At 38.6% G+C, this 23854-nt stretch overlaps 1 protein-coding gene across 29 annotated transcripts in view; it reads left to right on the top strand.

The window, feature by feature from the left end:
- Positions 1-23854, top strand: part of TCF4 (transcription factor 4) — a 353798-nt gene that overhangs the window by 296022 nt on the left and 33922 nt on the right. For all 29 annotated transcript variants that reach the window (XM_060613923.3, XM_060613912.3, XM_060613922.3 and 26 more), the window contains 5 exons: positions 3087-3192; positions 6678-6811; positions 12412-12544; positions 20309-20376; positions 21569-21647. In XM_060613923.3, the coding sequence (XP_060469906.1) occupies positions 3087-3192; positions 6678-6811; positions 12412-12544; positions 20309-20376; positions 21569-21647 (520 nt within the window). The remainder of the gene's footprint in view (positions 1-3086; positions 3193-6677; positions 6812-12411; positions 12545-20308; positions 20377-21568; positions 21648-23854) is intronic.

The raw sequence follows: 23854 nt of genomic DNA, 5'->3' as shown, positions 1-23854 counted from the left end.
AGATATATATATTTAGTTAACAAATCATCTTTCTAGTTACCTAAAATAGCATAATTAAAATCAGTTGTATGTGAGCTTTTCTTATTGAATTTAGTGTCTCTATTAAATACATTATTGAAACCCATACCTTGAAGTCTTTTGATTGAGAAATTGGCAAAATAGTTGACTGAAGTAAAAATAATGAAGCAGCTTCCTGGTCATCCAGGTTACTAAAGATGAAAATATTTAGGATAAATTGAAGTATGAGCATTATGATCAATCTGTTTTCATAAATATCATCTTACACCTCTACCACTATTTTTAAAGAAAGTAACCTAAAATTAAGTGCCACTGATAGTTGTGCATGGAGGGCAAATTGCAGATCTTGAGCGGTTGCTTTGACCATTCCATTTTCAAATTTCTTATCATTAAAATGGAGGAGGGGAGCTGAACTAAATAAAAGTATAGGTGTGCCTGGCTGGCTCAGTCAGCAGAGCATGTGACTCTTAATCTTGGGGTTGTGAGTTCGAGCCCCATGTTGGGTGTAGAGATTACTTAAAAATAAAGTCTTTGAAAAAAAAGTACAATAGTTCTGTGCAAGGTGTATTTATATAAACAGTTCTATAGGGCACTTTACCTTAAAGGTCACTTGAAGTGGGAAAGATGCCTTTTTACCATAAACAGTGGTCCATTTCTTGTTAATAAGATTTTCATCTTATGTGAAGAGTCTTGGGGTGCCTGGGTAGCTCAGTCGGTTAAGTGTCTGACACTTGATTTTGGTTCAGGTCGTGATCTCACAGTTCATGAGTTTGAGACCCGCATCGAGCTCTGTGCTGACAGTGCCTGTTTGGGATTCTCTGTCTCCCTCTCTGCCTGCCCCTTGTTTATGCAGGCAGTACTTAAGAATTTTGAATAAATGATCTTATTCTTAGATCTTTGAACTTGATCATAATTCATAGTCCAAGTAGCCTCCTTATACATGAGTAGAATTACCAAAGATATGTCCTTATCTCCCAGAAGAAATATCAACCAATTCTGCCCAAATCGGGAAAAAAGGTGAAACTTGTTAGGTGCCATCACATGGTGTTGACATAATAATATACATGACATGTTTAAAGTTAATGTAGCAGAATATAATTAAAATTAAACTATATAGTCCTAGAAGAACTTATTTCAATTGTTTTCAAATACAAGATGGTTTAATAATGTGGGTCACAGTTTATTTTCACTTTTACAGTACATACATTAATTTCTGAAACTTGGGGGTGTTACGTAGTACACTTAGCTTGTATTAATACCAATGGCCAAACAGCTGTCCGGCTAACAGCCTGTACTATAGATAATATCACAGAGGCGATCTGATTTTCAATTTCCCCTTTCTCTAGATAGTAGGGTTTCCTTCATCTTGTTATCCTACTTTCAAGACCTCCTCTGAATACATTCAGTAGCATTTCCCAAACGGTTTATTAGTTGTATAGTTCCCAAGAAAATGCTGGGTTTCGCTTGACAGAACTTTAGGGTATTGATTTGTTTGGGGGTTCCTGGGTTAAGGTTTATTCTTTGTCTCTTAGAGATAATTGAGAAGATTTCTTCCTTTTTGTAAGCTCTGTGGAAATAGAAGGAAATAGACACTTATGTATTTAAAATGTGAGGAGAACTAAAAAATAAAGTGAAGTATAGCCCATGTAATATGGGGCTTATATCCCTCTATGACTTAGGAAAATTCCTCGTTTTCTAAAGCGTGCCTAGGTTTTTCTGGTTTGTTTTTGTTTTGTTCCATCTCCAGGACCTCCCAATTTTCAAGGGCACTGTGGGGCATATGTAGCATTTATTTGATGTATGTATGTGTATGCATATTTTGCCACATCTGTCTCTGCGGACCTATCCTTTGTGAAATCCTAAACCTTGTATTAATGCTTAGTTTGTGATTCATGGTGTTCCGAGAGCAATTATGTAATTTTTCTTAGGGTGTTTATTCGACGTGCACTGTAAAAAAATGGGAGTATTTTTTGGTAACTCTGCAGTTGCCTTTTTATTGGTGAATTTCTCTTTCTTTTGCTGTGACCTGTGAATATCACTGCAGGCTCTCTGCCAATTTTGTGAGCCTCTGCCTGCTTCAAAATGGAGGCAGGAAGGTATCCATTTTCATCAAGAGGATGACAGTGTTTCAGTCTCTCCGACCATCTGGAGAGAGGAACTTTTGGAGCAAAAGAAAATAGGGATTTAAAAAAATTATATTTAGCAGAAAAGGCAAGGGGGGAACCAATTAAAGTTAAACTATACCTTATGAATTTATGCTTTTCCACTATGCTCTCTTCTTTAAAGGAAACCTAAACAAGAAAATACACAGGCTATTTTTATAAAGGACTGGTTCTCCAACTCTCATGAGTATTAGTAAACGAATGTTCAGTAAATTAGGATTTTGGCACACTTTTTTTAAGTTTATTGCACACACAAATATAATAAGAGCTATAAAGGAGTGCTCCCCCCTCTTCCTGTGTACATGCTGATTGTTGGTGGTCTATGTAGATCTGGGCTTTTAATGGTCTTTTTTCATGCAGCTCTGCAAAAAGCTGACACTATGGGAATTTAATATTCCAAGATGTATTTGTCACTTTCTGTGGTCTGGATAGTGTATTCATTTTCTGGGTCTCTGTCTCTTTCTCTGAGAAGTAAAAATTTTAATTCCAAGTTCAAGTAAAAGGGAGAGGCTTGACGCATGCCCTTCTGTTTTCACCTTTCATGTGCTCAGAGGCTGTCTATGTTTAAAAACAAAAAAAAAAGGATGCTTGGACAGGACAGCCCTGTGGGTATTATATAATACATTTAACAAGACATAGTTCGCGGTATTCTTGCCTACGACTGGAAAATATCCACCCCTCCCGCCCCCTGGTTTTCCAGTCACTCAAATATACTCAGCATTTGTTGTTGGTGGTGGTGGTGATGGTTTTTCTGTATTCTGGAAGGGGTAGTGTTCTAGGGTTTGACAGATCTGGGATGGACATGATAGAAATTTAGCATTTAGTGCCTGCTTCTTCTCAAGTAATGGACCTTGAGGTGCTTTGTTCAATGCAGCAAGGAAAACTAAATTGTCTCTCCTTCCTCAGGTCTATGCTCCATCAGCAAGCACTGCCGACTACAATAGGGACTCGCCAGGCTACCCTTCCTCGAAACCAGCAGCCAGCACTTTCCCTAGCTCCTTCTTCATGCAGGGTAAGATGCTGCCTCTTCTGCGGGGAAATCCACTGGGCAGAATCTCCCCAGGTCTTCTCAGGTCATGCATGGGGCAAAAGACTGCTGAACGGATCCTCAAGAAAATGGAATACTAGGCAAGCAGAGAATATTGAAGGCCATGCTCTTCTTAGGAATTGAATTTGTTAAAAATGAATCAATTAATTAAAACTCTACTAAGACTTATTTTTTAAGTTAAATCCCCTTGAGCAATGATGAGTTTAGATAAAACTGTTTGGCTTCACTTAGAACTGATGCTTTGACGGGGATGGTCTTCCTGACGGATCATTTCAGCGTCTTCACTCCCCCAAGAAGAACGTATGTGTATTTTTGGAAGTGTTTTGGTTCAGTGTGTATTTTGAGCATCCTGGATGTAGCCAGCTGGGAACAAATTGTCCTTATGTATAACTTCATATAAAAATTTCAGCCACTTATTAATTTATAGGTAAGAACAAGAGTCCCATTTAAGGTGAAGCAAACCTATCTGAAGACTGGAGTATGATTTCATTACACAGTGAAAGCTCCATCCCAACATGCAAATTGATTTTGGGTAAAAGACCCAGCTTTTTTCCCAGACAGTTTTAGAAAATTACAGTTTCACAGTAGATAAAGTATATTTACTTTCAGTTGTGCAGTATATTGAATTAACTGTACGTGGATATGTGCCCCCTGAGCTTATACTCTTGCCACTGCTGCTTGGAAAAGACTGAGGTGGTTAGAGTGACAGCACCTGCCTGTAAGAATAGACTGTCCAGAGATGCACCTAAGGCTTTGTCCCCAGTAAGCCTGTGACACTTGTTGTCAAAATGTGATGATCTTGTTGCCAAGTTAATACTCTGAAATTTAGACATGGAGTTTGCCAAGAACTCTTGTACCTGTATGCAGAACTTTTAACTCTTCCTGCCTGGGTGTAAAAACCTTTTTTGAGTGTGCCTTGGCAAAGTGCCGTGGGATTTCCTTTCCATGCTACTCTGGGAAGGGCCATATCATGGGAAGGGGAGCGCCCTTGGAGCAGTGAGACCAAGGGGGGGCAGCTAAGTGTCTCACTTAGCTTGCAGTGGACACACTCAAAATCATTCTGATTAGAAGGGCTTTATTTTCTTGTCCTTCAGAGTGTTAGCTTTTTTTAGGTTGTGAGTTCACATGTGAAATTCCATGGAAAATCTATGAAATTGAATTGAATGGGTCTCTTAGGATTGGAGAGAATTTGTTCCACACATAATAGAGCTCGTGTTCAGAAGGGTCCTTTATCTTTGTGACCTGTCCTAGGTGTAACTCACCAAGGGACACAGGGTATGTCACTTCAGTGTGTCCTCTGCCATGACAAAAGCCTTATCCCCGTTTGCTGTAAACAAGCAGCCACTTAGGCATCAGCTCCCCTCTTTTATGACCCACCGGAGAAACCATACCACTGGTGCTTGGAGTGATTCATCACTCAAAGCAGTTTTTCAGCGAGAAAATTGGCAGGATGGATTTCTTCTGTCTGCCTTCAGGACGGTGCTTGCATAGACTGCACGCCGCATGGGAGGTCAGATAGATTAAAACAGCAGTCTCTTCTGGATAGCAGACCACGCAAAATACGGGGAACAAACTTGGCTTTTCTGCATATGAATGCCCAAGAAAGCAAAAAAAAAAAATTTGAGTTGACATTTATGATGAGCACAATTAATTTGCACACATCTAATTCTATTCTTTCCAAACAACATTATGCCAGATCATGGGATGTGATAAATATTAATTTACTGTGAAAAGCATAATTTATGTAAAGTACGTATTTTTATAAGACTGCACTAAGTAGAGTGTTGTGTGTTAACAAATCCTAAATGTATTTCCGTATACTGCATCATGTTGTCAGAATGTTTCAGGAGACTCTCGTTCAGTGATACACATTCTCAATTTATTTGTCATAGATGCCATCTATTTGAAATGTTAGGGCCTTAACTTCATATTTGAATTTAAGGTGACATCTAAACTTCCACTGTCTGAAGGCTAAGTCTTCAGTACATGAATAATAACTTTTTGAAAGTCCTGTGTTTTCACATTATCATCGCAGAAACAGTATCCCATCCGGTTCCTGCAGTGAGGGGGGCATATGGTGCCCTGAGGATTCAGGGCTTAAAGAGACATACAGTGCAGGTGAAAGATATTTAGAGACTGGCAGGAGCATATCTCAAACTCACTACTATGTGACCTCTCATTTTTCACTTGAACTTCCACCCTCTAATTAAAACTCCTGAGTTGTCAACATCACAGACATGATTTTTTTTTTAAGAAGTCTATTGATCATTCCTCCCTGTCCTTAAACTATTCCAGTTTTTGGAATTCTAATTTCTGCGTTTAAAATCTCAGTGAAAAAGAGCTTTGTGGTGTATGGTGGCAGATTTAACTAATGTATTGCTTAAATTTGCAAAAGGTTTTTATTAGATAACACATACAGATGTTAAAATAATCTTATTTTCAAGGAGGCAGAACAGGCCGTGCTGTGACCTAGCTGATGGTCCCACATTCAGCTGATGTTCAATAATTTTAGTTAAACTATTAGAAGAAGGGAAACTTTGAATTCAGCAACCACATAGGTTTCCAACCCCCACCGGCCACCTTCATCTGAGAAACCCAGCCAAACATTAGTGACCTCTAGTAGTAACCTCTAGGCCAGTAGACCCAGAAAAGAAAAAGAATCTATAAAAATGTTTTTAATATGGTGTTAACAAAAAATTAACTTAATGTTGGAAGGTACTTCATATAATGACTGTATCATTTTAAACCTCTTAACTTACGGTTTTATAAAATCCAGAACCTCTCAAAATTGTCTGTAGCATAATATTTAACTTATGATAGGTGTGTACCCTTTCAATGGCTACTGAAGCTTAGGATACCTATAGAACTATGTGCCAAAAGAAATTTCCGAACTATATATCTGAGAATCCTGCTCCCTTTAACTCATAATGCAATTTCAACATTAATTCTATGTATGTTACGAGAAAGAAATCTGATCTCTTAAGTCTGAGATGGTCTTTTTCATTATTACTAATTTCTTTATATGCTTTTAAAACTTGTGAAGTTATCAACTCTGTAATGTGTCAAGAATTTTATTTTTACCATGAAATTTAGGCACAATTTCACTTTTAGTTTTTGTAGAAAAAGAGGTCAGGGGACTTCTAAGAAATGTTTTCTTTAGTACTGGTTACCTTGCAGACTTGACATAATTCTACATAGAAATGTATTGCGTTGTTCTTTTATAGCTGAATTTTTACTAAGAACGCTGCCTATGGTAAATATTTACATTTGTTTGGCGATATAGAACCACTTGGGAAAAAATGAGGCTGACTGTCTTCTGATGTAATCAGTGAAACAGCACAAAGACGGATACACAACAGGCAGCCATTTTCAAGTATATGAAAAAACCCTATTCTGTGAGGCAAGGCTGAATGCCTCAGAAAAGTCATGGTGTTCTTTGTCTTTTACAGATGGCCATCACAGCAGTGACCCTTGGAGCTCCTCCAGTGGGATGAATCAGCCTGGCTACGGAGGAATGTTGGGCAATTCTTCTCATATTCCACAGTCTAGCAGCTACTGTAGCCTGCATCCACACGAACGTTTGGTAAGGGCAGATTTACATGATTCTGGACACAACGCAGCTAGTTTCTGAAATCTCATCCTCTGTCTTTCCATGCGTGCACACAGGGACTCTGTAAATGAAAGTAAAAGTGGCATACACCCATCAGTCTTATATTGTTTCTGTGATCAAAGACCTACCTAAATCAGAACACCTTTGTAAGCCCTTTCTGGATTCTCTTTGCTATTGTTCTTCTGTTTATTGTGTCTTATTCTGTGCTTTCTTGACGACAGTGTTAGGCTCCTTTGGCACATAAAGATCCAGTGCATTTGAGTTGCAGAATTTCAGCTATGGTGGATCCTTTTACTTATTTATTTTTTTTATTTGCTGTCTGTAGTTTTGAAGAATATACTGCAGGGGGCAGGGTGACAGTCAGTAGACTCAGAGTAGGTGACCTGTATCTCCCATGGGCTTTTCCACTTCCTCTTTCCGGCTTCTGTCCCTGGTGACAGCTTTGACCCTTGGTGCCACACCCAGAGGAAAGAGTTCCTGTTTCCCATACAGTCCACTAGAAACAGCAACCATGGGGTTTCCGTATAGATCGGATTCCCAGTGTTCAGTAGCTTAGCTATAACTCCATACTCCCCAACCTCCCCCTGATGCTCCCTTGCCTTACTCAGTTGAAAAGTGCTGAGCTGTAGAATGTTACCTTGTTTTCATTACCGGAGTGGCCACTCCACCCATTGCCTACACTCATCCATCCTAATGTGGCCCTTTATCTTGAAGGAAGCAGCGTTCATCTGATCATCTGATCTTTTCTAGCCTCAAAAACTCCCACAGCCCAGAATCCACTCATGAACTTAAGTCTATCATTATGTGGAGGAAAGGCTGCTTCTAGATCATGAGTTAGGTTTGAGATGCAATTAAGGTGGGGACTGAGCCCCTTGGGCAGTAATATAGCTTTAAAAATGTATGAAGCTGTAATCCTACAGATACAAAAAGGATGTGGCCTATCCAGTGATCCTTCCTGGTACCTGTGTCACTACTCTTCGTCTTGAAATTGCCCCTTTCTCTTCTCCTAACACCAGATTCATGTGTCTTTCTCTGTTCTGCTATAAGAAATAGTACTTTCTGGATTTCTGTGGTCTGTCCTCTCTTTTGCTTAACCATTAGAGATATAGAAAAGGTGACTTCTATACTATTCTGACAACATAAAAACATTCCAGAAGTTACAGTTTCTGATATCTTTGAAAATACCTCTTTAGTTAGTCCTAGTGATAGAGATACTGTGGTCAGTTAGCCTATCTGTTGAGGAGAGGCACATGATGGAGATGGAATTGGCCTTTTGATATCATCTGCCAAGTTTATATCATCTGTAAATCAAACTGTCTCAAATTTTAGCACATCTTCAGTAAATAGCAAATAATTTGCAAATTTCATCTTCTCTCCCCTCCTTTCAGGTATTAGAACAAACACTTAGAGAAATATCAACTGTTACTATACTAGAATTTCTTCTTGGCCGACATCCTTATTTCCTATCATCATTTTCCACTTCTCTAAGGAACTCATGACCAAAACTTCATGTGTCCTGTGAGCAAGGAAAATTTTGATTACAAATAAAAGATTTGGCAGTATTAACTAACATAACATGGAATGTCAGTTCTTCTAAGAGTTGTCCATTTCATATTTTCCTTCCTTCTTTCCTTCTCTCTCTTTCTTTCTTTCTTTCTTTCTTTCTTTCTTTCTTTTCTTCTTTTACTGTCATGCTGTAGAATTTTGATGTAGGTGGTTTGATTTTATCCCGAATTCACTGCATGGGCGGAGGTATCTTTAAAAAATGCTCAAATGCATAAAAAGTGTAATTTTAAAAAGGAAACCAACTACATTCCTTTTAGAAAAAAAATTTGTTGGAAACCTTAAAACCAAAACAATATTATCAACCCAGGAAGAAAGATTATTTGAAGGAGTAGACCAACAGGTTGTATCAGATGCTATCTTTGTAATGTCATTTATCTGTCATAGAACCCAGAGTTTTCATTCTTAAACATGATTATTTAGCAGTTCTTAGAGATATAAGGGTTTTTGTTAATGGTAAATGAATTAGGTCTCTGGTAATGTATCCTAATGAATTTTCTCGCTGGTAGGGAAACTGTTGGATTATTATATCTAGTAATCATTGTAATTTCAGTATTCAACCATTTGAAAATCTCTCATTGAAATGCCTTTCAGAAATCTGACACTGATTAAGAAAAATGTGAGTATGCAGTAGGCACTTAGTGACTCTTCACTTGAAAATAATGGTAATTCCTCACAATTTTTGCCTGTAGCTTTGGCCAGTCTCATGCAGAACAAAGGCATTGTGTGAGGAAAAGAAGAGATTTGGGGGCATAATTGGGCCAAACTCGTATTGTCTGTAAAGATACAACACTTTAGAAATGTTACTGTCTTCATCTCTTTATACCATGCTGTAATAGGATGTGTAGAGCCTAAACTCCACACATTTCAGTCATAACCGTCAAGACCCCAAGCTTGATTCTTCCAATCCCCTTTATGGTTTCAGCCTCTACAACGCAATCCCACAGCTAATCTCTACTATGTCACAGAGGTACATACAGAATCACTCAGAAGAATGGAGTTTGTGGTTAAGCTTTGGAATGGGTTGTTGCAGATTCAAGTTTGGAATGACTTGGCCAAGTTCTGTTTAGAAATAGAATAGAGTCCTCTGTCTGGCATGGTTTAGGCGCATGGTCTTTGCGCCACAGAGTGAAATAGTCCTAGGAGCCTGGAAGTGTATTATAAAAGACAAGTTCTTTTATTTTTTGTAACATAAACCCTTACCCCAGTGATTCTCAACCAGGTGTGATTTGACCCCCTCAGGGAACATTTGGAAGTGTCCGAAGACGTTCATGGATATTATGACTGGGGAGTAGGTGATACAGGAAATCTAGCAGATAGAAGCCAGGGATGCTGGGAAACATACTACAATGCATAGGAGAGCCCCCCACAACAAAGAATTGTCTGGCACAAAAGATTAATGGTGCCAACATTGTGAAACCTTGCCTTAGCCCAAAGCAGGATTTTATTCTTTGTATGTGCCACCACTTATTTTCTCATCTTTGAATTGTCACCCCATAAGTTGCTAAAATCATCACTAATAGAAATATTTTCAGTACTTTGTCAGAAGGCTCCAAATATGCTATAATTAATTGGGTATCAGAAGTAAACATAATTAAATAGTAGGCATGTAAAGCCGTAGCTCTTTTTCAGTCTCCCCTTTCCATGCATAGCAAGCAGGGCAGACGGCATCAATAGCTGGAGTTAGAGAGGTTGAGGGCACCTGTCATCGATGGTCCCTAAATACTCTACGTGGATTGCGTTGGTTTCCCCATTAAAACCTATGGGGTGGGACTTTTTCTGTCATTCTCTAAACACAGGATTAACCCTCTGTCTGTTAAATCTTGAATTAGTGCCGATTTTACGCCAGGTTAAAAGTGTGTAGAAATTTTCCCTGATGTGATAATCTTCTTCCTGCTTCACCCTGTGATTATATACTCATTTAAATATTTTTCAAAATTCTTTTCCACTGTTTTCATTTTTGCATATCTAGGACTGATTTGTAAAGTCTCCCTATTCTTCAGAACTTCAGCATGGAATACCAGTGTGTGGAAATGAAGGCAAACCACGTCTTTCTTTCAGTTTCCTCCTTCTATGTTCATTTTCTTTTTCTCTACTTTATTACAGTATTTAGCTCTCGAGCAGAGATAGTTGTTGTAAGTTTATGTTCTGTGACTTCCCCAGTCTTTTGGGTTAGATGTACTGTGGAACGGGCCCATTGTATTGTTATTCAGAGAAAATTTCATGGACTACTTGGGGTATTTTGTAAGCAGCAAGTAGAAATGAGCTTAACAGGTGGCCTAAGGAATTTTGGGGTCAAGCAAAGAGTTCCATAAAATTAAAAAGTTTAAAAGATTTTCTTGGGAACTTGGAAAGGTGAAGGTATCATCTCAACCTTTTCACTGGAGTTGACCTTTCAGTTGGACTATTTTATGTAGAGGTAATATGTATGTAGAGATAATATTTTCAAGGGCACCCACCATGTCATTGGCAGATCTAACATAGGTTCATTTTCTAGACTGTTTAGTTCTCTCTCAAATGAGTAGTATTTCAGTCCACTATTTATTAAATGCCAACCGATAACCATATGTTCATTGAGTGTATAAGGTAATTATGTGGTCAGCACTCAGCCATGAGCTATCGGATGCACAGGTATAAGCTCTATTCCCTCCTCTTAAGAAGTTCACAGTATAGGTGGGAATGCACTTGAAACAGAAAGCAATGAAAGGCAGCATATAATTAAGTGTTAAATGGCACAGCGCAGACTGTGAGTGCATTAGGGATTCAGAGAAAAGAGATCATGCAAGAGTTGGAAGTTAGAAGGAATGCTAAAGGAAGAGCTAGAACCCAAGATGAGCCTCACAAAATTAATACAGAAGTACCAAGACACCAGGGTTTTACTCCTATGAATAAATGCCTGGGCTTTAAGCACCCCTGACTTTTAGCATCCTATTCAATCTCTAATTTTAATAGAATCTCTACTAATGATGTAATAAAAATCCATATCTGATTAATGTATTACATATAAGAAAAAAAGTGGATTGTGCCCAAAATAGTTTTCCTTTACAGGTCTGTAACACATTCAGATACCTATGAGAGTGACTTTCCAGGGTACTTTTTTATCTTGAAAAAGGAAATAGCTTGATGTATTTTTGTAAATAACCATGTCCCTGTTAGTGATCTGCTCATTCCCCAGCAGATCGATCAGTAGCAACAAATTTGCTTCTTTACAGGCTCTGTGATATGCCCCAAGAAAAGCAGCTTATTGGACAATTAGGATAATAATTGAACTTAAAGCCAAACTTAAAACAAATGATTCTGTAAAGATATGCCTTTTTCATAGTCAGCTATCTGGTAGATTGCTAATGAGGAGGACATGGAAAGAAAGAACTCAAATCAAATCAGTCCTTCTCAGTTTGTTCATTCCAATTTAATTCAATAGAGTAATTGATTTGTTTTACATACTGATATTTATAAAGGTATTTAATCATTGGTACTTTTAAAATTTTTTCATTTACCGTTTTGTTCTCGCTAGAATTCAGGAAGGTGATCCAGTTTTGCAGGAAGAGGATTTGAGGCTGACTGTTTTCACCATTTAGTGTCGAGAAGTTCAGGATGAAGTGTAATGTCAACCCCATGGGTCATGATACTGTTTTATTCATTGTACCGTGGAATCTTTCTTACTTGATCAGTAGTTCATACAAAAAAATTAATAGTAGAAACGGTCTTTTACATTGCTGAAATCTCAGAGATACTTTTAAGCAGTAATTTCCGGATTCAGAGACTATAATCATTTCTCACTGTCCTGTATTGCCATTGTATTCTTCTACATTCGATGCAAACCCAAATAACTATATGTCTTTGCATTTTATTCTTTGAAAAATGAAAGCTGTCAAATATACTCTTGGATATTTTGAAATTCTAAGAGCTATCTCCTGCAAAATGAAGAGTTCTGAAAGAAGTATTAGAAACCTAACCCATTAAGTATTTTATGGTTGAATATGGTCTCTTTTTTCTGCTTCCTGCTATAGAGCTATCCATCACACTCCTCAGCAGACATCAATTCCAGTCTTCCTCCGATGTCCACTTTCCATCGTAGTGGCACAAACCATTACAGCACCTCTTCCTGTACGCCTCCTGCCAACGGGACAGACAGTATAATGGGTGAGTCATGGAAATGTCGATTCTGACCCCGGCAGTCAATGTCACGGCTTAATAATATAGGACCTCTTTTTTCTCCTCGTCATCAAACGGCAGTCAGGCAATGAATATCTGTCACGTAACTGAATGAAAATACGTGAACCAAACAGAGATAGGCATTGGCTTGTCTATAATCACTTTTTTTTTTGTCATAAGAAACTGAAATTTGGCTACTTTGTTCATTGTGAGGTATTAGATTGAACAAGGCTTTCAGTAGATCCAAACTACCTTGCTTCTCACATTCCCAAACGGTGAGCAAAATGAATGTTTATAAGACAAACCGCCAAAGACTAATGAGATAGGGGGCAGGTTAGCTCCTAATAGTAGTTATTGACCACTTCCCAAGCCCCAGTCACCGTGCTAGGCTCTTACCCATGACATCTGAAGACTAGCTCCTATGAAATTCACAGGAGATTATTAATAAGGCTTCACCTCCTAGAGAATGTGGCATCGTGGAGTCCTTCAGAGGAAAAGAAGCGTTTGCTCCCTTATGGAGAGGAGACACCTGGGCATCAGTGGGCCAGAAGGCATTTACTGCTTTCTCTCAAGCAGATTTACTAAGAAGTTGAGGCCAAGCAGAGCGCTGCTGCCAAAAGAACTCAGCCGTCGTCCCTGGTTTTTCCTGATGTCCATTGTGATTGTCTCTCTGGACAAAAGATTCCTCCACCGGCGCTGTCCCCTGGAGGGAGGAGCTAGGCAGGTGTCCAGCTGTCCCTGGAGGAAAGAGTCCCAGGCTGGGGAGGAGGCAGCCACCCCTTTCCAGATGCACCTTCAACACCTCAACGACTCCGCCATTCCGAGGAGCAGGCCAGCCTGGTGCTTCAGGGTCTCCTAAAACCTCAGACTTCCCTGGTTGCCACTGCTCTGGTACTAGCTCACACTCACACCCTGCTTGGCCTCAAGATCACTTCTAGTGGGTCGCTGATGAGAACATAAACTGTTCATTTTCGAGAGAAGAATGTGTGGCAGAATAATCCTGCTGTTTATTCCCCTTCGCTCTTTGCAGTTTTTCATTTTCTTCAGAGAGTCCATAGGACTTGGGAAAGTGGTGTGAATCACTTATGTGGGAGTGTTTTTGATGAAAGGGAAGAGATGTACTTTGAAATGTTGCAGATATAATTCTGCCTAAATAATACACTCCCAGCTTATTCAATAATGTATTTCACACTTGAGACTAACCACCTAGCAGCCCTTCGCTATCATGTCTCACTAAGAAACAAATGTATAAGAGTTTCCATTTTTGTAGCTTTTCATAACAAAGCTTCTACAAGTGTGTTGCATCAGTTTGACCTTGGAGAGCTATGGACAGAGGTCACATGGGGAAGTTGGGTTAGCTATCAATGCAGTTTTGGCAGATTTGAAAAACAAGAAGAAAGAAAGAAGTGCAGAACTGAAAGAGTGAGGAAAGCATATTTCACTTCAATGTGGTTTGACAAATGGAAAGCCCCTCTCTACAGTCATGAGGTCTAGTTATAAAGAAGGATGACCGGTCATTCATCCTCTTACACGGCAGATTTCCTGTCTACTTGTGGTTTGAGTAATTTTCTTTTTTAGGAAGGTATAAAGGTGGAGCAAAAGCTTGAGTTGAGGAAAACATACTCAGGCACTGTCTGAAAAAAAATTTTGTTGATTGATTGACAAAACAGCCTTTCTGGGAGAGAGGCACGGCAGCTTGGGAAGAAAGAGATGTTATGAGATGGAATAATCATTTTCCATGAGCTGTGGTCAGCATGGCCACAAGTCTCAGTGGGAATGAGATTTGCTTTACTTAAGATGGTTGACTCATCATTAGCCTGTGGATGAAAAGGAATGTCTGCTCTCCTTCTTCATCTGGTCTGGACAGCGTGGAGCAGTAGGTGACTACTGCATCCTGACGGGCCCACCTCTATACTAAAGAGGGAGTGAACTTGGTACATAGACCACAGGGCCCTGTTTAAGTGGAAGGAAGGTCTAGGGAGTGATAAAAGAGCTTTAATTTTACAGAGAAAAACATGAGATTTCTGGAACCCAGAAAAAGGTTTTTAAGAATAACTTTATTACATAAATTATTCTGTAATCATGGGTATACTTGTCAAAATCTATTAGCAGAATGTGAGAAAGCTTTATAATCTTTTCAGGAAATAAGTAGACATGGTAATGCAGCTTTTTGGAGGAACAGACCTTTATTAACTTGCATAAATGCAGTTATTACTTAAGGATTATGTTAAGGGAGAACATTCTAGAATGTTCTTTCTTAAAATAATATGTCCTCCAATTTCTTATATTAAAATACAGAGGAAAATTTAAATATGATAATAAGCCTTAGTATTGCATGCTGTCAAATGGCTCATGTTTCTTCACACTTTAATTTTCCTAGGCCTTGGATGGATTTTCAGAGTGTGGTAGAAGTCAGGGAAGGCAGCATGTCTGTATAACAAGAAGAGAAGATTTCTCTTCTGATGTTAGTGATACTTCCCTGACAAACAGTATGGATTAATAGGATACATCTGTAGACTTTTGAAAATATTTGGCATATACTCACTCATTCTGAAATGCAGGAAATAAAGAAATATTACATTGCCTGTATCTCAAAGAACAAACAGAGCTAATTAAATAATTGGTAAATAGGGAACACATAGCCTGACACATGTTTGAGATTACACACATGATTCTGTAGAAAATGACTATAAGCAATACTAATGCCGTAAGAATGGGGTTCAAGCACTAACACATGGACATCACATTTTTCAAGTTTTCTTGGTAAAAAAGTGCAAGGCAAAGCAATCTTTTCATAAATGGCGTTGATGTCTTAGGAAGCTAGCTGCTTTTTCAGTTCAGATCATGGCCCCACTTCTGAGTTTCGCGTTATAATGTGTCTTCCTGGAAGTCAGTCAATGTCCTGACCTGCCCCTAGAGCAACAAAATGCACGTGGTGTGAGATGTAAGCTCAGAACCCTCAGAAGGGAGCCCCCTGGAGTCACTTTGCCCCTTTTGCCCCTGGTTCTGTCCTCTGCGTTTCAAAAATGGAAGATGCTTGCCACGGTTTCAGATGGCTTGTGTTTGACTTGGTAGAGTGATCATTGTTTCTTGTTTTGTTTTCTTTTGCCCTTAAATGCCCAATATCATTTTTTGAGAAATACTTAAGAAAGACAAAATTTACCCAGATTATAATGACAGGATTTTTTTTTTTTTTTAATGACACATTCATCCGTAGATTTTCGAGTGAATTGTAGTTTATTTTACTTGTGGCATATAGTCCACTACTTTCTTCTGAAGCCTTGCCAACAAACTCTGGAGATTATTTAGACGTTTGTGAATTGGAAGGGCCTATTAATCTCCTGGAATTATATGAATATAATGCATGGGACACAGCATAGACTCTTAGTAATTCAACTGGTACAGTCCCCCGTTAGAGAGGAGCTAAATCCAGAGTCTTCCACAGTTACCACCATCAGTGCCTTTTAACCTTGTTCCTAAAACTCTTTGGATGTAATGCTGCTGGGTGTATATCAGAAGCAGTCCAGTCCAGTGCCTCTTCACGTGAGCATGCACGCAGAGGAAGTGTAGTAAGTTATTAGATACCAGCTTGTAGAGGATAGAAATCCCTAAGAACAGCAGCCTTATATATTTTACTGTTTACATATTTCCTTCTTACCTACAATGTCTAATACCCCTTCTTGATCTAAAGGTTTGAGAGCACTGCCTGTTCTAACACAGTCCTCTAGACTCCTCAAGGACAAGAGTGCTCCAGTTGCCCACTGGGAAATACCATTTGTATACATTCCCAGGGTGTGACCCCTGGCTGTTAGAGGCTACACACACTCTCTTCCCCTCGGAGGGAATTGGGCATAAAACTAACATAATGGTTATAATAACTATTATTGTTTCATTAGTCTTTAACTGGCCTGCTTTCTAATGCATGGTACTTCCCATGTTTTTAAACCTCAAACCAAACAGTGTTGAAGGAACAGACTACCAAGAGTGATTTAATGCAACATATGCTAAAGATTACCCTGGAATATCTATCTGGTTCATGAAATTAATCTGGCTTACAGCGTTCACTCCTAATGACATGTTTGTATGACATGATGCATTTTAGTGTGTGGCTTTTCTAGTAGAAACAGTATGTCCATTTCCCCTTGAGGACTTGGTTTCACAGTAATTTTATTATTAGAGTAGTCACATAATATTCACTTTGTCTTTTGTAAGAATCTTGAGCCTTCAAATACAGTTGGGTGATGAACAGGCACAGAGCATAAGAGTAATATGGATTTTATCCAGCAGTGACATGGCATCTTAGTTACAAAGACCACCAACGGAGAACAATAAACTAGTTTGATTTAAGTCTTCTCGTCCATTTCCTGCACATGGTCATGGGGCCCAATTCCTCCCCGTTGGATTCCTAGGAATCCCTCCTGCTAAAAATTAGTGCATTATAGCCTCTATTTGAGTCTTTATTCATGTGTAGGAAGAGTACTAGAAAAGCTCCTTCTCTTGTCATCTTACAGAGAGGAGCTCATGGCACTGTGTGCTGCTTCTAATAGTTTAAGAACACGAGGGTCATTTAGACACAATTCAGAAAATCCTAAATTTTAAAGCTGTCGTTATCTTCCAGACAAATACACTATGAATTGCCCTTCTTACTCCTTTTGTATCTTCACGATGTTTCCAGCCTGAGGTTATGGGTGTGCAATAAAGGGATGACGCATTGTTCCAAATTTTGATTTTCAGGGGCCAGTGCCCAATCATCCTGGTGTTTTGATTAGGGTGTGTTCTAATAGGAATTGCCATTTCCACAAAGCTGAGATTGAGACCAAGGTCTCACATGAAACCAAAGATACCAGACCCTTCTTTCTGCTCTAACTTCTAGCCAGCAACAGCACCTGTGTTCAAGCCATCTGAATAATGCTTCGGGGGCTGGCAGTCTCAAATCCTCCTACAAAATTGCAGTTCCTTTTAATAGCTGCTCATCTTCCATTCATATTTACCTTACCACTTTAGAGACTGATTTGGTTTTGTTTTTGTTTTTTTTCTTGAGCAAGAGAAATTGATTAGAGCTAAAATATCAAGAAATCAATCCAGGCTTCGCCTAGTAGGAACAGTAGTTTTTATCTCTGTTCCTTTATATGAGAATTTTGGTAATTTCTAACAATATGAGTTGACAAAAACTTGGGCCTGGAACAGTAATTGAGTCCCGTCACATTAAAGCCATAAAAGTGGACTTGATGAGCACAAAGTTTAATTAGAAGTATGTTTAGCCAAACATGACCTATTACTACTCAGTATAAAAAAGATTATGCCATTTGAGAATTTAAATTCACTTTCTGTTTATCTGTGCCTTTTGACCTATCAGTCACACAAAAAGAGAAATCTTTAAGAGAAGGGCCCATGTAGCTTAACATGTTCAGGGGCTCGAAAATGTGTCTTCTCCAGCGTTTCCTGGAACAGAACAAAAGGCATTCCAGCTGAAAGGGCAAATTGGCCCCAGTAAACTGCTTTGAAATTTAAGCCCTTAGGACTGGCCCTCCAGCTGCTACAAGGTAGAATGGCTTCATGTGAAAAACATAGTCTCTTCTCACCAGTGCCTCCACGAGTAGCCTTTGTAGTTTTCTGAAACATTTTCATGACAACATGAGCTAAGAAGTTGATGCTAGTTTTTATTCTAGTTCCTGAGTCCTAGTATCTCCCTCTATAAAACAGGCACTAATAGAAAGTTTAGTTAGAAAGTTGTAGTACAAAAAGTAATCCTACTGATATATCTTATCTCTTCTTAAGTGTGATTTTACACTTGTATAATATTTATGTTCCTAAAACACTTCCATGAGTTTTCATGAAAATATATTTTGAAAAGTTTGTCCTTCTCATTTTAAAGTTGTTCAAAGGAAGAATTAATCTTTTCAAAGCTATGACTGTAGCAAAGTTCATTTGTACTTGAAACGATATCTTGTCTCTTTTGATTTAGGGGGTTTTTTGTTAGATAATATAATTTTTTTCTAGTGTGGCTCTGAAATTCCATTTCCCAAAGATCTGTTTTCTAATCAAGCAGATCACAAATTAGTTTGACTGATAAATCTAATTTTTAGGTATATTTGATAATACTGCTTGTAGGAAAAAAAATGTATATACTTGCCCCCAAATACCATCAATAATACATGCTAAAAAGATGTTAGTGCTCTCTGTGTTTTCAAAATCTTTTTTGTTTTCTCTTTAGAATTGTCTTTTGTTTTTAAAGAACTCAATGCAGAAATTTTCATTTTCACAGGAGAAATAATTTCAGTTATCTTTTACATTTAAGTATTTTTAATATTACTGACATCCGTGAGTTCCTTTCACCAGCTCAATTGTATGTCTGACCGTCATTTCAAAGATGCACTTCAACCCATAATCCTTAGTGCTAATAACCAATATACTTTTTATATTATGAATTTGTGATATAAAAAAGAATAGTTTTGTTTTGTCATAAAGTGGTTGTGTTCTTTTTTATCACCTACCAGTTTTCTTTCAGTTTTAGTAATTAACGAATGAATCTGGGTGTGGGTTTTGTTAACCAAATCAAGCATACATCAAAAGATTATCCAACTGACATACCCAACATATAAATATATAAAAATAGCAAGCATAATTTAACTATGCTAAGCAGAAGTCAGGAGAATGAAATTATAACCTAGAGAAGCAGAGAATTCAACCACTTGAGATCTGACCCGACTACTGCATTTTACAGATCTGGAAGCAGATGACACATTTGTCAGCAAAGTGTGCTTTCTTGGGTCAAGGTTACGCCTGGGAATTTTTTTTTTTTTTCAATTATGTTGTATGCAGTGAAGTTCTGCTTGGATTAATCAGTTGACTTAAGATTTCCTTTTCTTATTTCACAGAATAGTGAAACCAGGTCCTTGGGTTTAATAGGTTTTATTTAAATACTATGTCTATTTGCTAATGTTGAGGCCTTAATAAATGTAATATGCCAAATGTTGTAGGTGTTGTATTAACACTGTTAAATAGAGCTGACTTTGAATCACATGCTAGAATCTGCATCTTTTTAGTAACGGTACTTGGTTCAGAATCTCTTTTGTGGTTAAAAATACCAGTGTTAAAAGATGACAGATAATTTTCTGAATATGTAGACTTATTTTGTCTCTGGAATTTGAGACCTTTATTGATTTTTAGTTCAGGGTTTTATAATGTAAACACAGACCTGAGTATGTGGAGAATATGTATTATTTAAAATATTAAAAATATTTTCTCTCCTAGGAAGCCAGGCTTGTTGTAGACTTCCTGTTTTATTTTGCTGAGAGGAGCACCTTGTTTTACTGTGTATCAATTTTTTTAAAAAATGGAAAGGAGACATAAATTCTTTGTGAAGACAATTCTACTGACTGTATGAAATACAGAGAAAAGGCAAACTTTGAGGGCTTCAGAGACCTGAGTACTGCATACTTCTTAGCAATGAACTTCAGGTGCTACCTACCATTCACCACTAACTACTCGTAGGCAACAAGGGGGCCAAGTAATAGCAACTGAAACACTTCATCTTTAAACCAAAGTGTCAGGTTTATATTTTATCTGTAAAAAAAGTAACATGAATATATTTGACATCTACCTCAGCAAACAAATTAATGCTAATTAAAGATTAATGTGTTATAATTAGCATTAAAAATGCAATTAGATTGTGAGTAAATGGACCAGGAATAGAAAATTGTTAGACGTCTCACTGCCTGGTTTTTCATATTCTGCCTTTTGTTTTTGCAGCAAATAGAGGAAGCGGGGCAGCAGGCAGCTCCCAGACTGGAGATGCTCTGGGGAAAGCACTTGCTTCGGTGAGGAAATATTGACTTTGGACTTCATATGTACCATTGTGGAAGGGTGAACTTTAAGCAGAAGTGGACATTTGGAATTGTAGAAAATGAATGGCAAATAGCTTAGATTTCTGGAAATGCTAGCCTTCTTGCAGAATGATTATTGGAAAATTTGAGAAGAGAGTTCTGAAGCTTCCAGCGAATGGCTGACCCCTCCAGCCTGTCTCCTCACAATGGCGTTAAGCAGTCCTCAGTTATGGATTTGCAGATATTCTCAGGGCCTTGTGGTGTATAGATTGTCTATCTTGATTTCTTAATTTTCTCTAAAATCATATGGGGCTCATTGACCAGCTAAGACAGACTTTGCAGGGGGAAGTTCTAAAACCCTTTGGAAAAGGCACTTACTAAAAAAAAAAAACAAAAACAATGACCGTAACTCCATAACTTAGGTCTGTGAGAAATTGTCATGTAATCGGCACTTGGGGACTCGGCTTCTTTGCCTTGCCCGTCCACTGCGAGGAGCCTAGAGAATGGGACATTTCTTGCATGTTCACTAGTGACCAAGTAGCACCCCCTCGTTTGTCTGAGGGAGTATACACGTATGGCCTTCAAAAGCTAAACATGGTCATTTGCAAATGTAAGTGGAGATTTGTTGCTCTAACTTGGTTTTTCCTTATCATTGGGAGCATAAAATAAATTTGATTTAGCATTGGGACCTAAGTAAAAGTTTATATTTAATCTGGGCCTTCCTGTGCCTTGGCATCAAATGCCTTAATCACGATGGAGAAGAAATGAACGAAAATCATAAGGGATGATGCTGTCTAACCTATTTGATGGAGTAAGAAAGGGAGGTTTGGGGTGTTCGTGTGACCTACTCATGGCCACAGAGTGATGGTAGGACATGGGAGGGAAAGGACTAGAAGTACAGTCAGCTGAGCCTGTTCAGTTCTGTCCATACCATCTTCCATGACCTCATAATCCTTATTTTGGAAATTTAAAGTAATTGCAAAAGTTTCCACTTGAGAATATTGGTGCTACAGTTGATTGTTACAGTTGATTGTTACAGTTGGTGTTACAGTTGAGTGTTACAGTTGATGTGTTTTGTAAGTTGCAATTTTTAGGTGACTGGAATGACACTTTGTCGTTGAAAGAATTGTTGACTCTTTATTCCTAATAAATGAGGGTTTGTTTGTTTTCTCCCCACTGTTTTAAGATCTATTCTCCAGATCACACTAACAACAGCTTTTCATCAAACCCTTCAACTCCCGTCGGCTCTCCTCCTTCTCTCTCAGGTACTGTACCTAAATCCAACCCCACCACGGTACCGGTTTGCGAAAATGCTTTCCCTCTCATGCTTCCTGGTCTGGCAGGCAGAAACTCACTCCCTCCAAAAGCGCAACACATAACATTTCCAAACAGACAAATGGAAAGGAGTGGGGGAGAGAGAGACTGCCATATGAAAGTATAGCCGTTTACATCCAAAAGTTTTCTTAAAAATTAGATGTTTTTAGAATACACAGGCATACAGAAAACTCACTTCTTAAACTGATCTTAGCTCTGTAGAAGATGTTCAACAGAATAACCTACTCCCAACAAGTCATCTCCGATGAGAAAGCCCAGTTAATACAGTCAGGAATATGAATATAAATTATATAGTCATCAAATATAGACAGTTCAAAAGGATCATTTCCTATAGAAATTTTAGACTTTCCACATTCCCTTTTTAAAACCCACGTCACTGGCATGTTTGAGGAAAACTATAATTTTGTAAATAAATTGGGAAGTAACTGTGTGGAGTAAAAGGAGATGTTTGCCTTTAAAATATAACAAATTAGCGTGACCTATGGCTTCAAATAATAAAATTATAGTTGTTGAATTATGTTAGTAAAGCATTTCACTTTTCAGAGTTCCAATTAAGAGGCTCATTGCCCTTCTAGTATAAATGCTTCCAGGAGGCCCCATCCGGTGCACGTCTCTGTTCTGTGGAAAGAGGACATGTGGCTTCTAAAAAAAGCAAACCAACGAACAAACAAAAAACAAAAAAACCCTAAATTGCATCTATACCTGATTGAAACCCAACCTTACTGTATCTGTAGTGGAGTCGCTTGTCTAACTGTCGCCTCCTCGCCTCCTGTTATTCCCTGCCTATGGCACTCACGTGCCCATCCTAAAAACACTGGGTTCCTTAGTAAAGAATGGGAGGTTTCAGACTGCCCAGAGCTTGAATTCCGAGGTGATGGCCGTGGCTTAGGTAGCACCGAATGTCAGCCTTTTCCAAGCCTCCGTTCACACGGAGTGGGTGGTCACAGAATAGAGAGGGATAGCCGAACCTTTAGGTCCACCCGTCCAGACGGACAGAATTGAAACTGCAAGGAAGCAGAGATGGTATTAAGAGGATAATGGAACAACCGTGAAACATTCCCTGTGGCAGGAAGGAAAGGGAAGTTTAGAATTATTATAGACCCCTGGGTCAGTATTATACCGGTAGGCTCTGGAGTCAATGTCCAGAGCGAGAGAAGAGCAGAGACAACATCTAGCCCAGTGAGGCAGGTGGTGAGGGAGCCTGAGCAGGGAGAACTCCAAGTTTCCTATTTCAAACAAAGCAGCTCTGATTTCATCTATTTTATAGTTTGGGGGAACAAAAAGAAAAACGTCCAGAGTCTAATAAGGCTTGAGCGCGACTATTTTAGTCTGATGCTCTGATGTTACAGATGAGCCGACTAGGGCCCAGAACGGGTGTGGGATTTGCTGAGGCTGCAGGAGCAGCGGTACCAGAGCTCGGCGAGAATCCGCTGCTCACCGTTCTGCTGGTCCACTTCCAGAGAGGAAAGGAAAGCTGTGATGCACAAATCGTTCCAGAAAACACCACAAATGCCCGAAACCTGAGCGGCATGCGGCGTGTGGAAGACACAGAGAAAAGGCCGCTTTGGGGTCCTGCTAATACACCATGAAAGACCACATATTAGGAAGAAAGAACTTTATGAAGATGTAAATATGCGGATAAATTGCTATTTTCACACTGAAAATAGCTGGCTCTGTCCATATTCTGTCACTAAAAGTAATTGAACAAAATGTCCTACTTTTATTTAGCATAAAAATACACATACATGCACACCCAGAAATGACAGAAAGAAAGGAGTTTTAAAATGCTAACCATGTCAGGGCGTAAGATTACAGTGAGATCCTAGGTTTTTTTTTTCTTCCTTGAATGATTTCCTAGTTTCCACATGTAGCATGCATTATTTTAATTTGAAAAGTAGTTTTTATTTTGCAGGTTAGACATGTAATATTTACTGTAGCAGAAATAAAGTTCAGTGAATCACAAAACAATCATTTTCTTCAGAAGGAACTACCTACTTATTACTGTTGTTATATTGAATTCTTAAATTTCTGGTTTAGTGGATCACTGCCAACTAATCTTATTCCCTTAAAAAATTTGGAAGGCTTATCCTTCTTAAGGATCATTTTTAAAACCCGTAGCAGTGCTGTTTTGCATTGG

Source organism: Panthera onca, chromosome D3, assembly GCF_046562875.1.
Source record: "Panthera onca isolate mPanOnc1 chromosome D3, mPanOnc1 haplotype 2, whole genome shotgun sequence".
In the NCBI taxonomy this organism is placed as follows: domain Eukaryota; kingdom Metazoa; phylum Chordata; class Mammalia; order Carnivora; family Felidae; genus Panthera; species Panthera onca.
The sequence above is the reverse complement of the archived record's forward strand: the minus strand, read 5'-3'. Positions and strand labels throughout refer to the sequence as shown.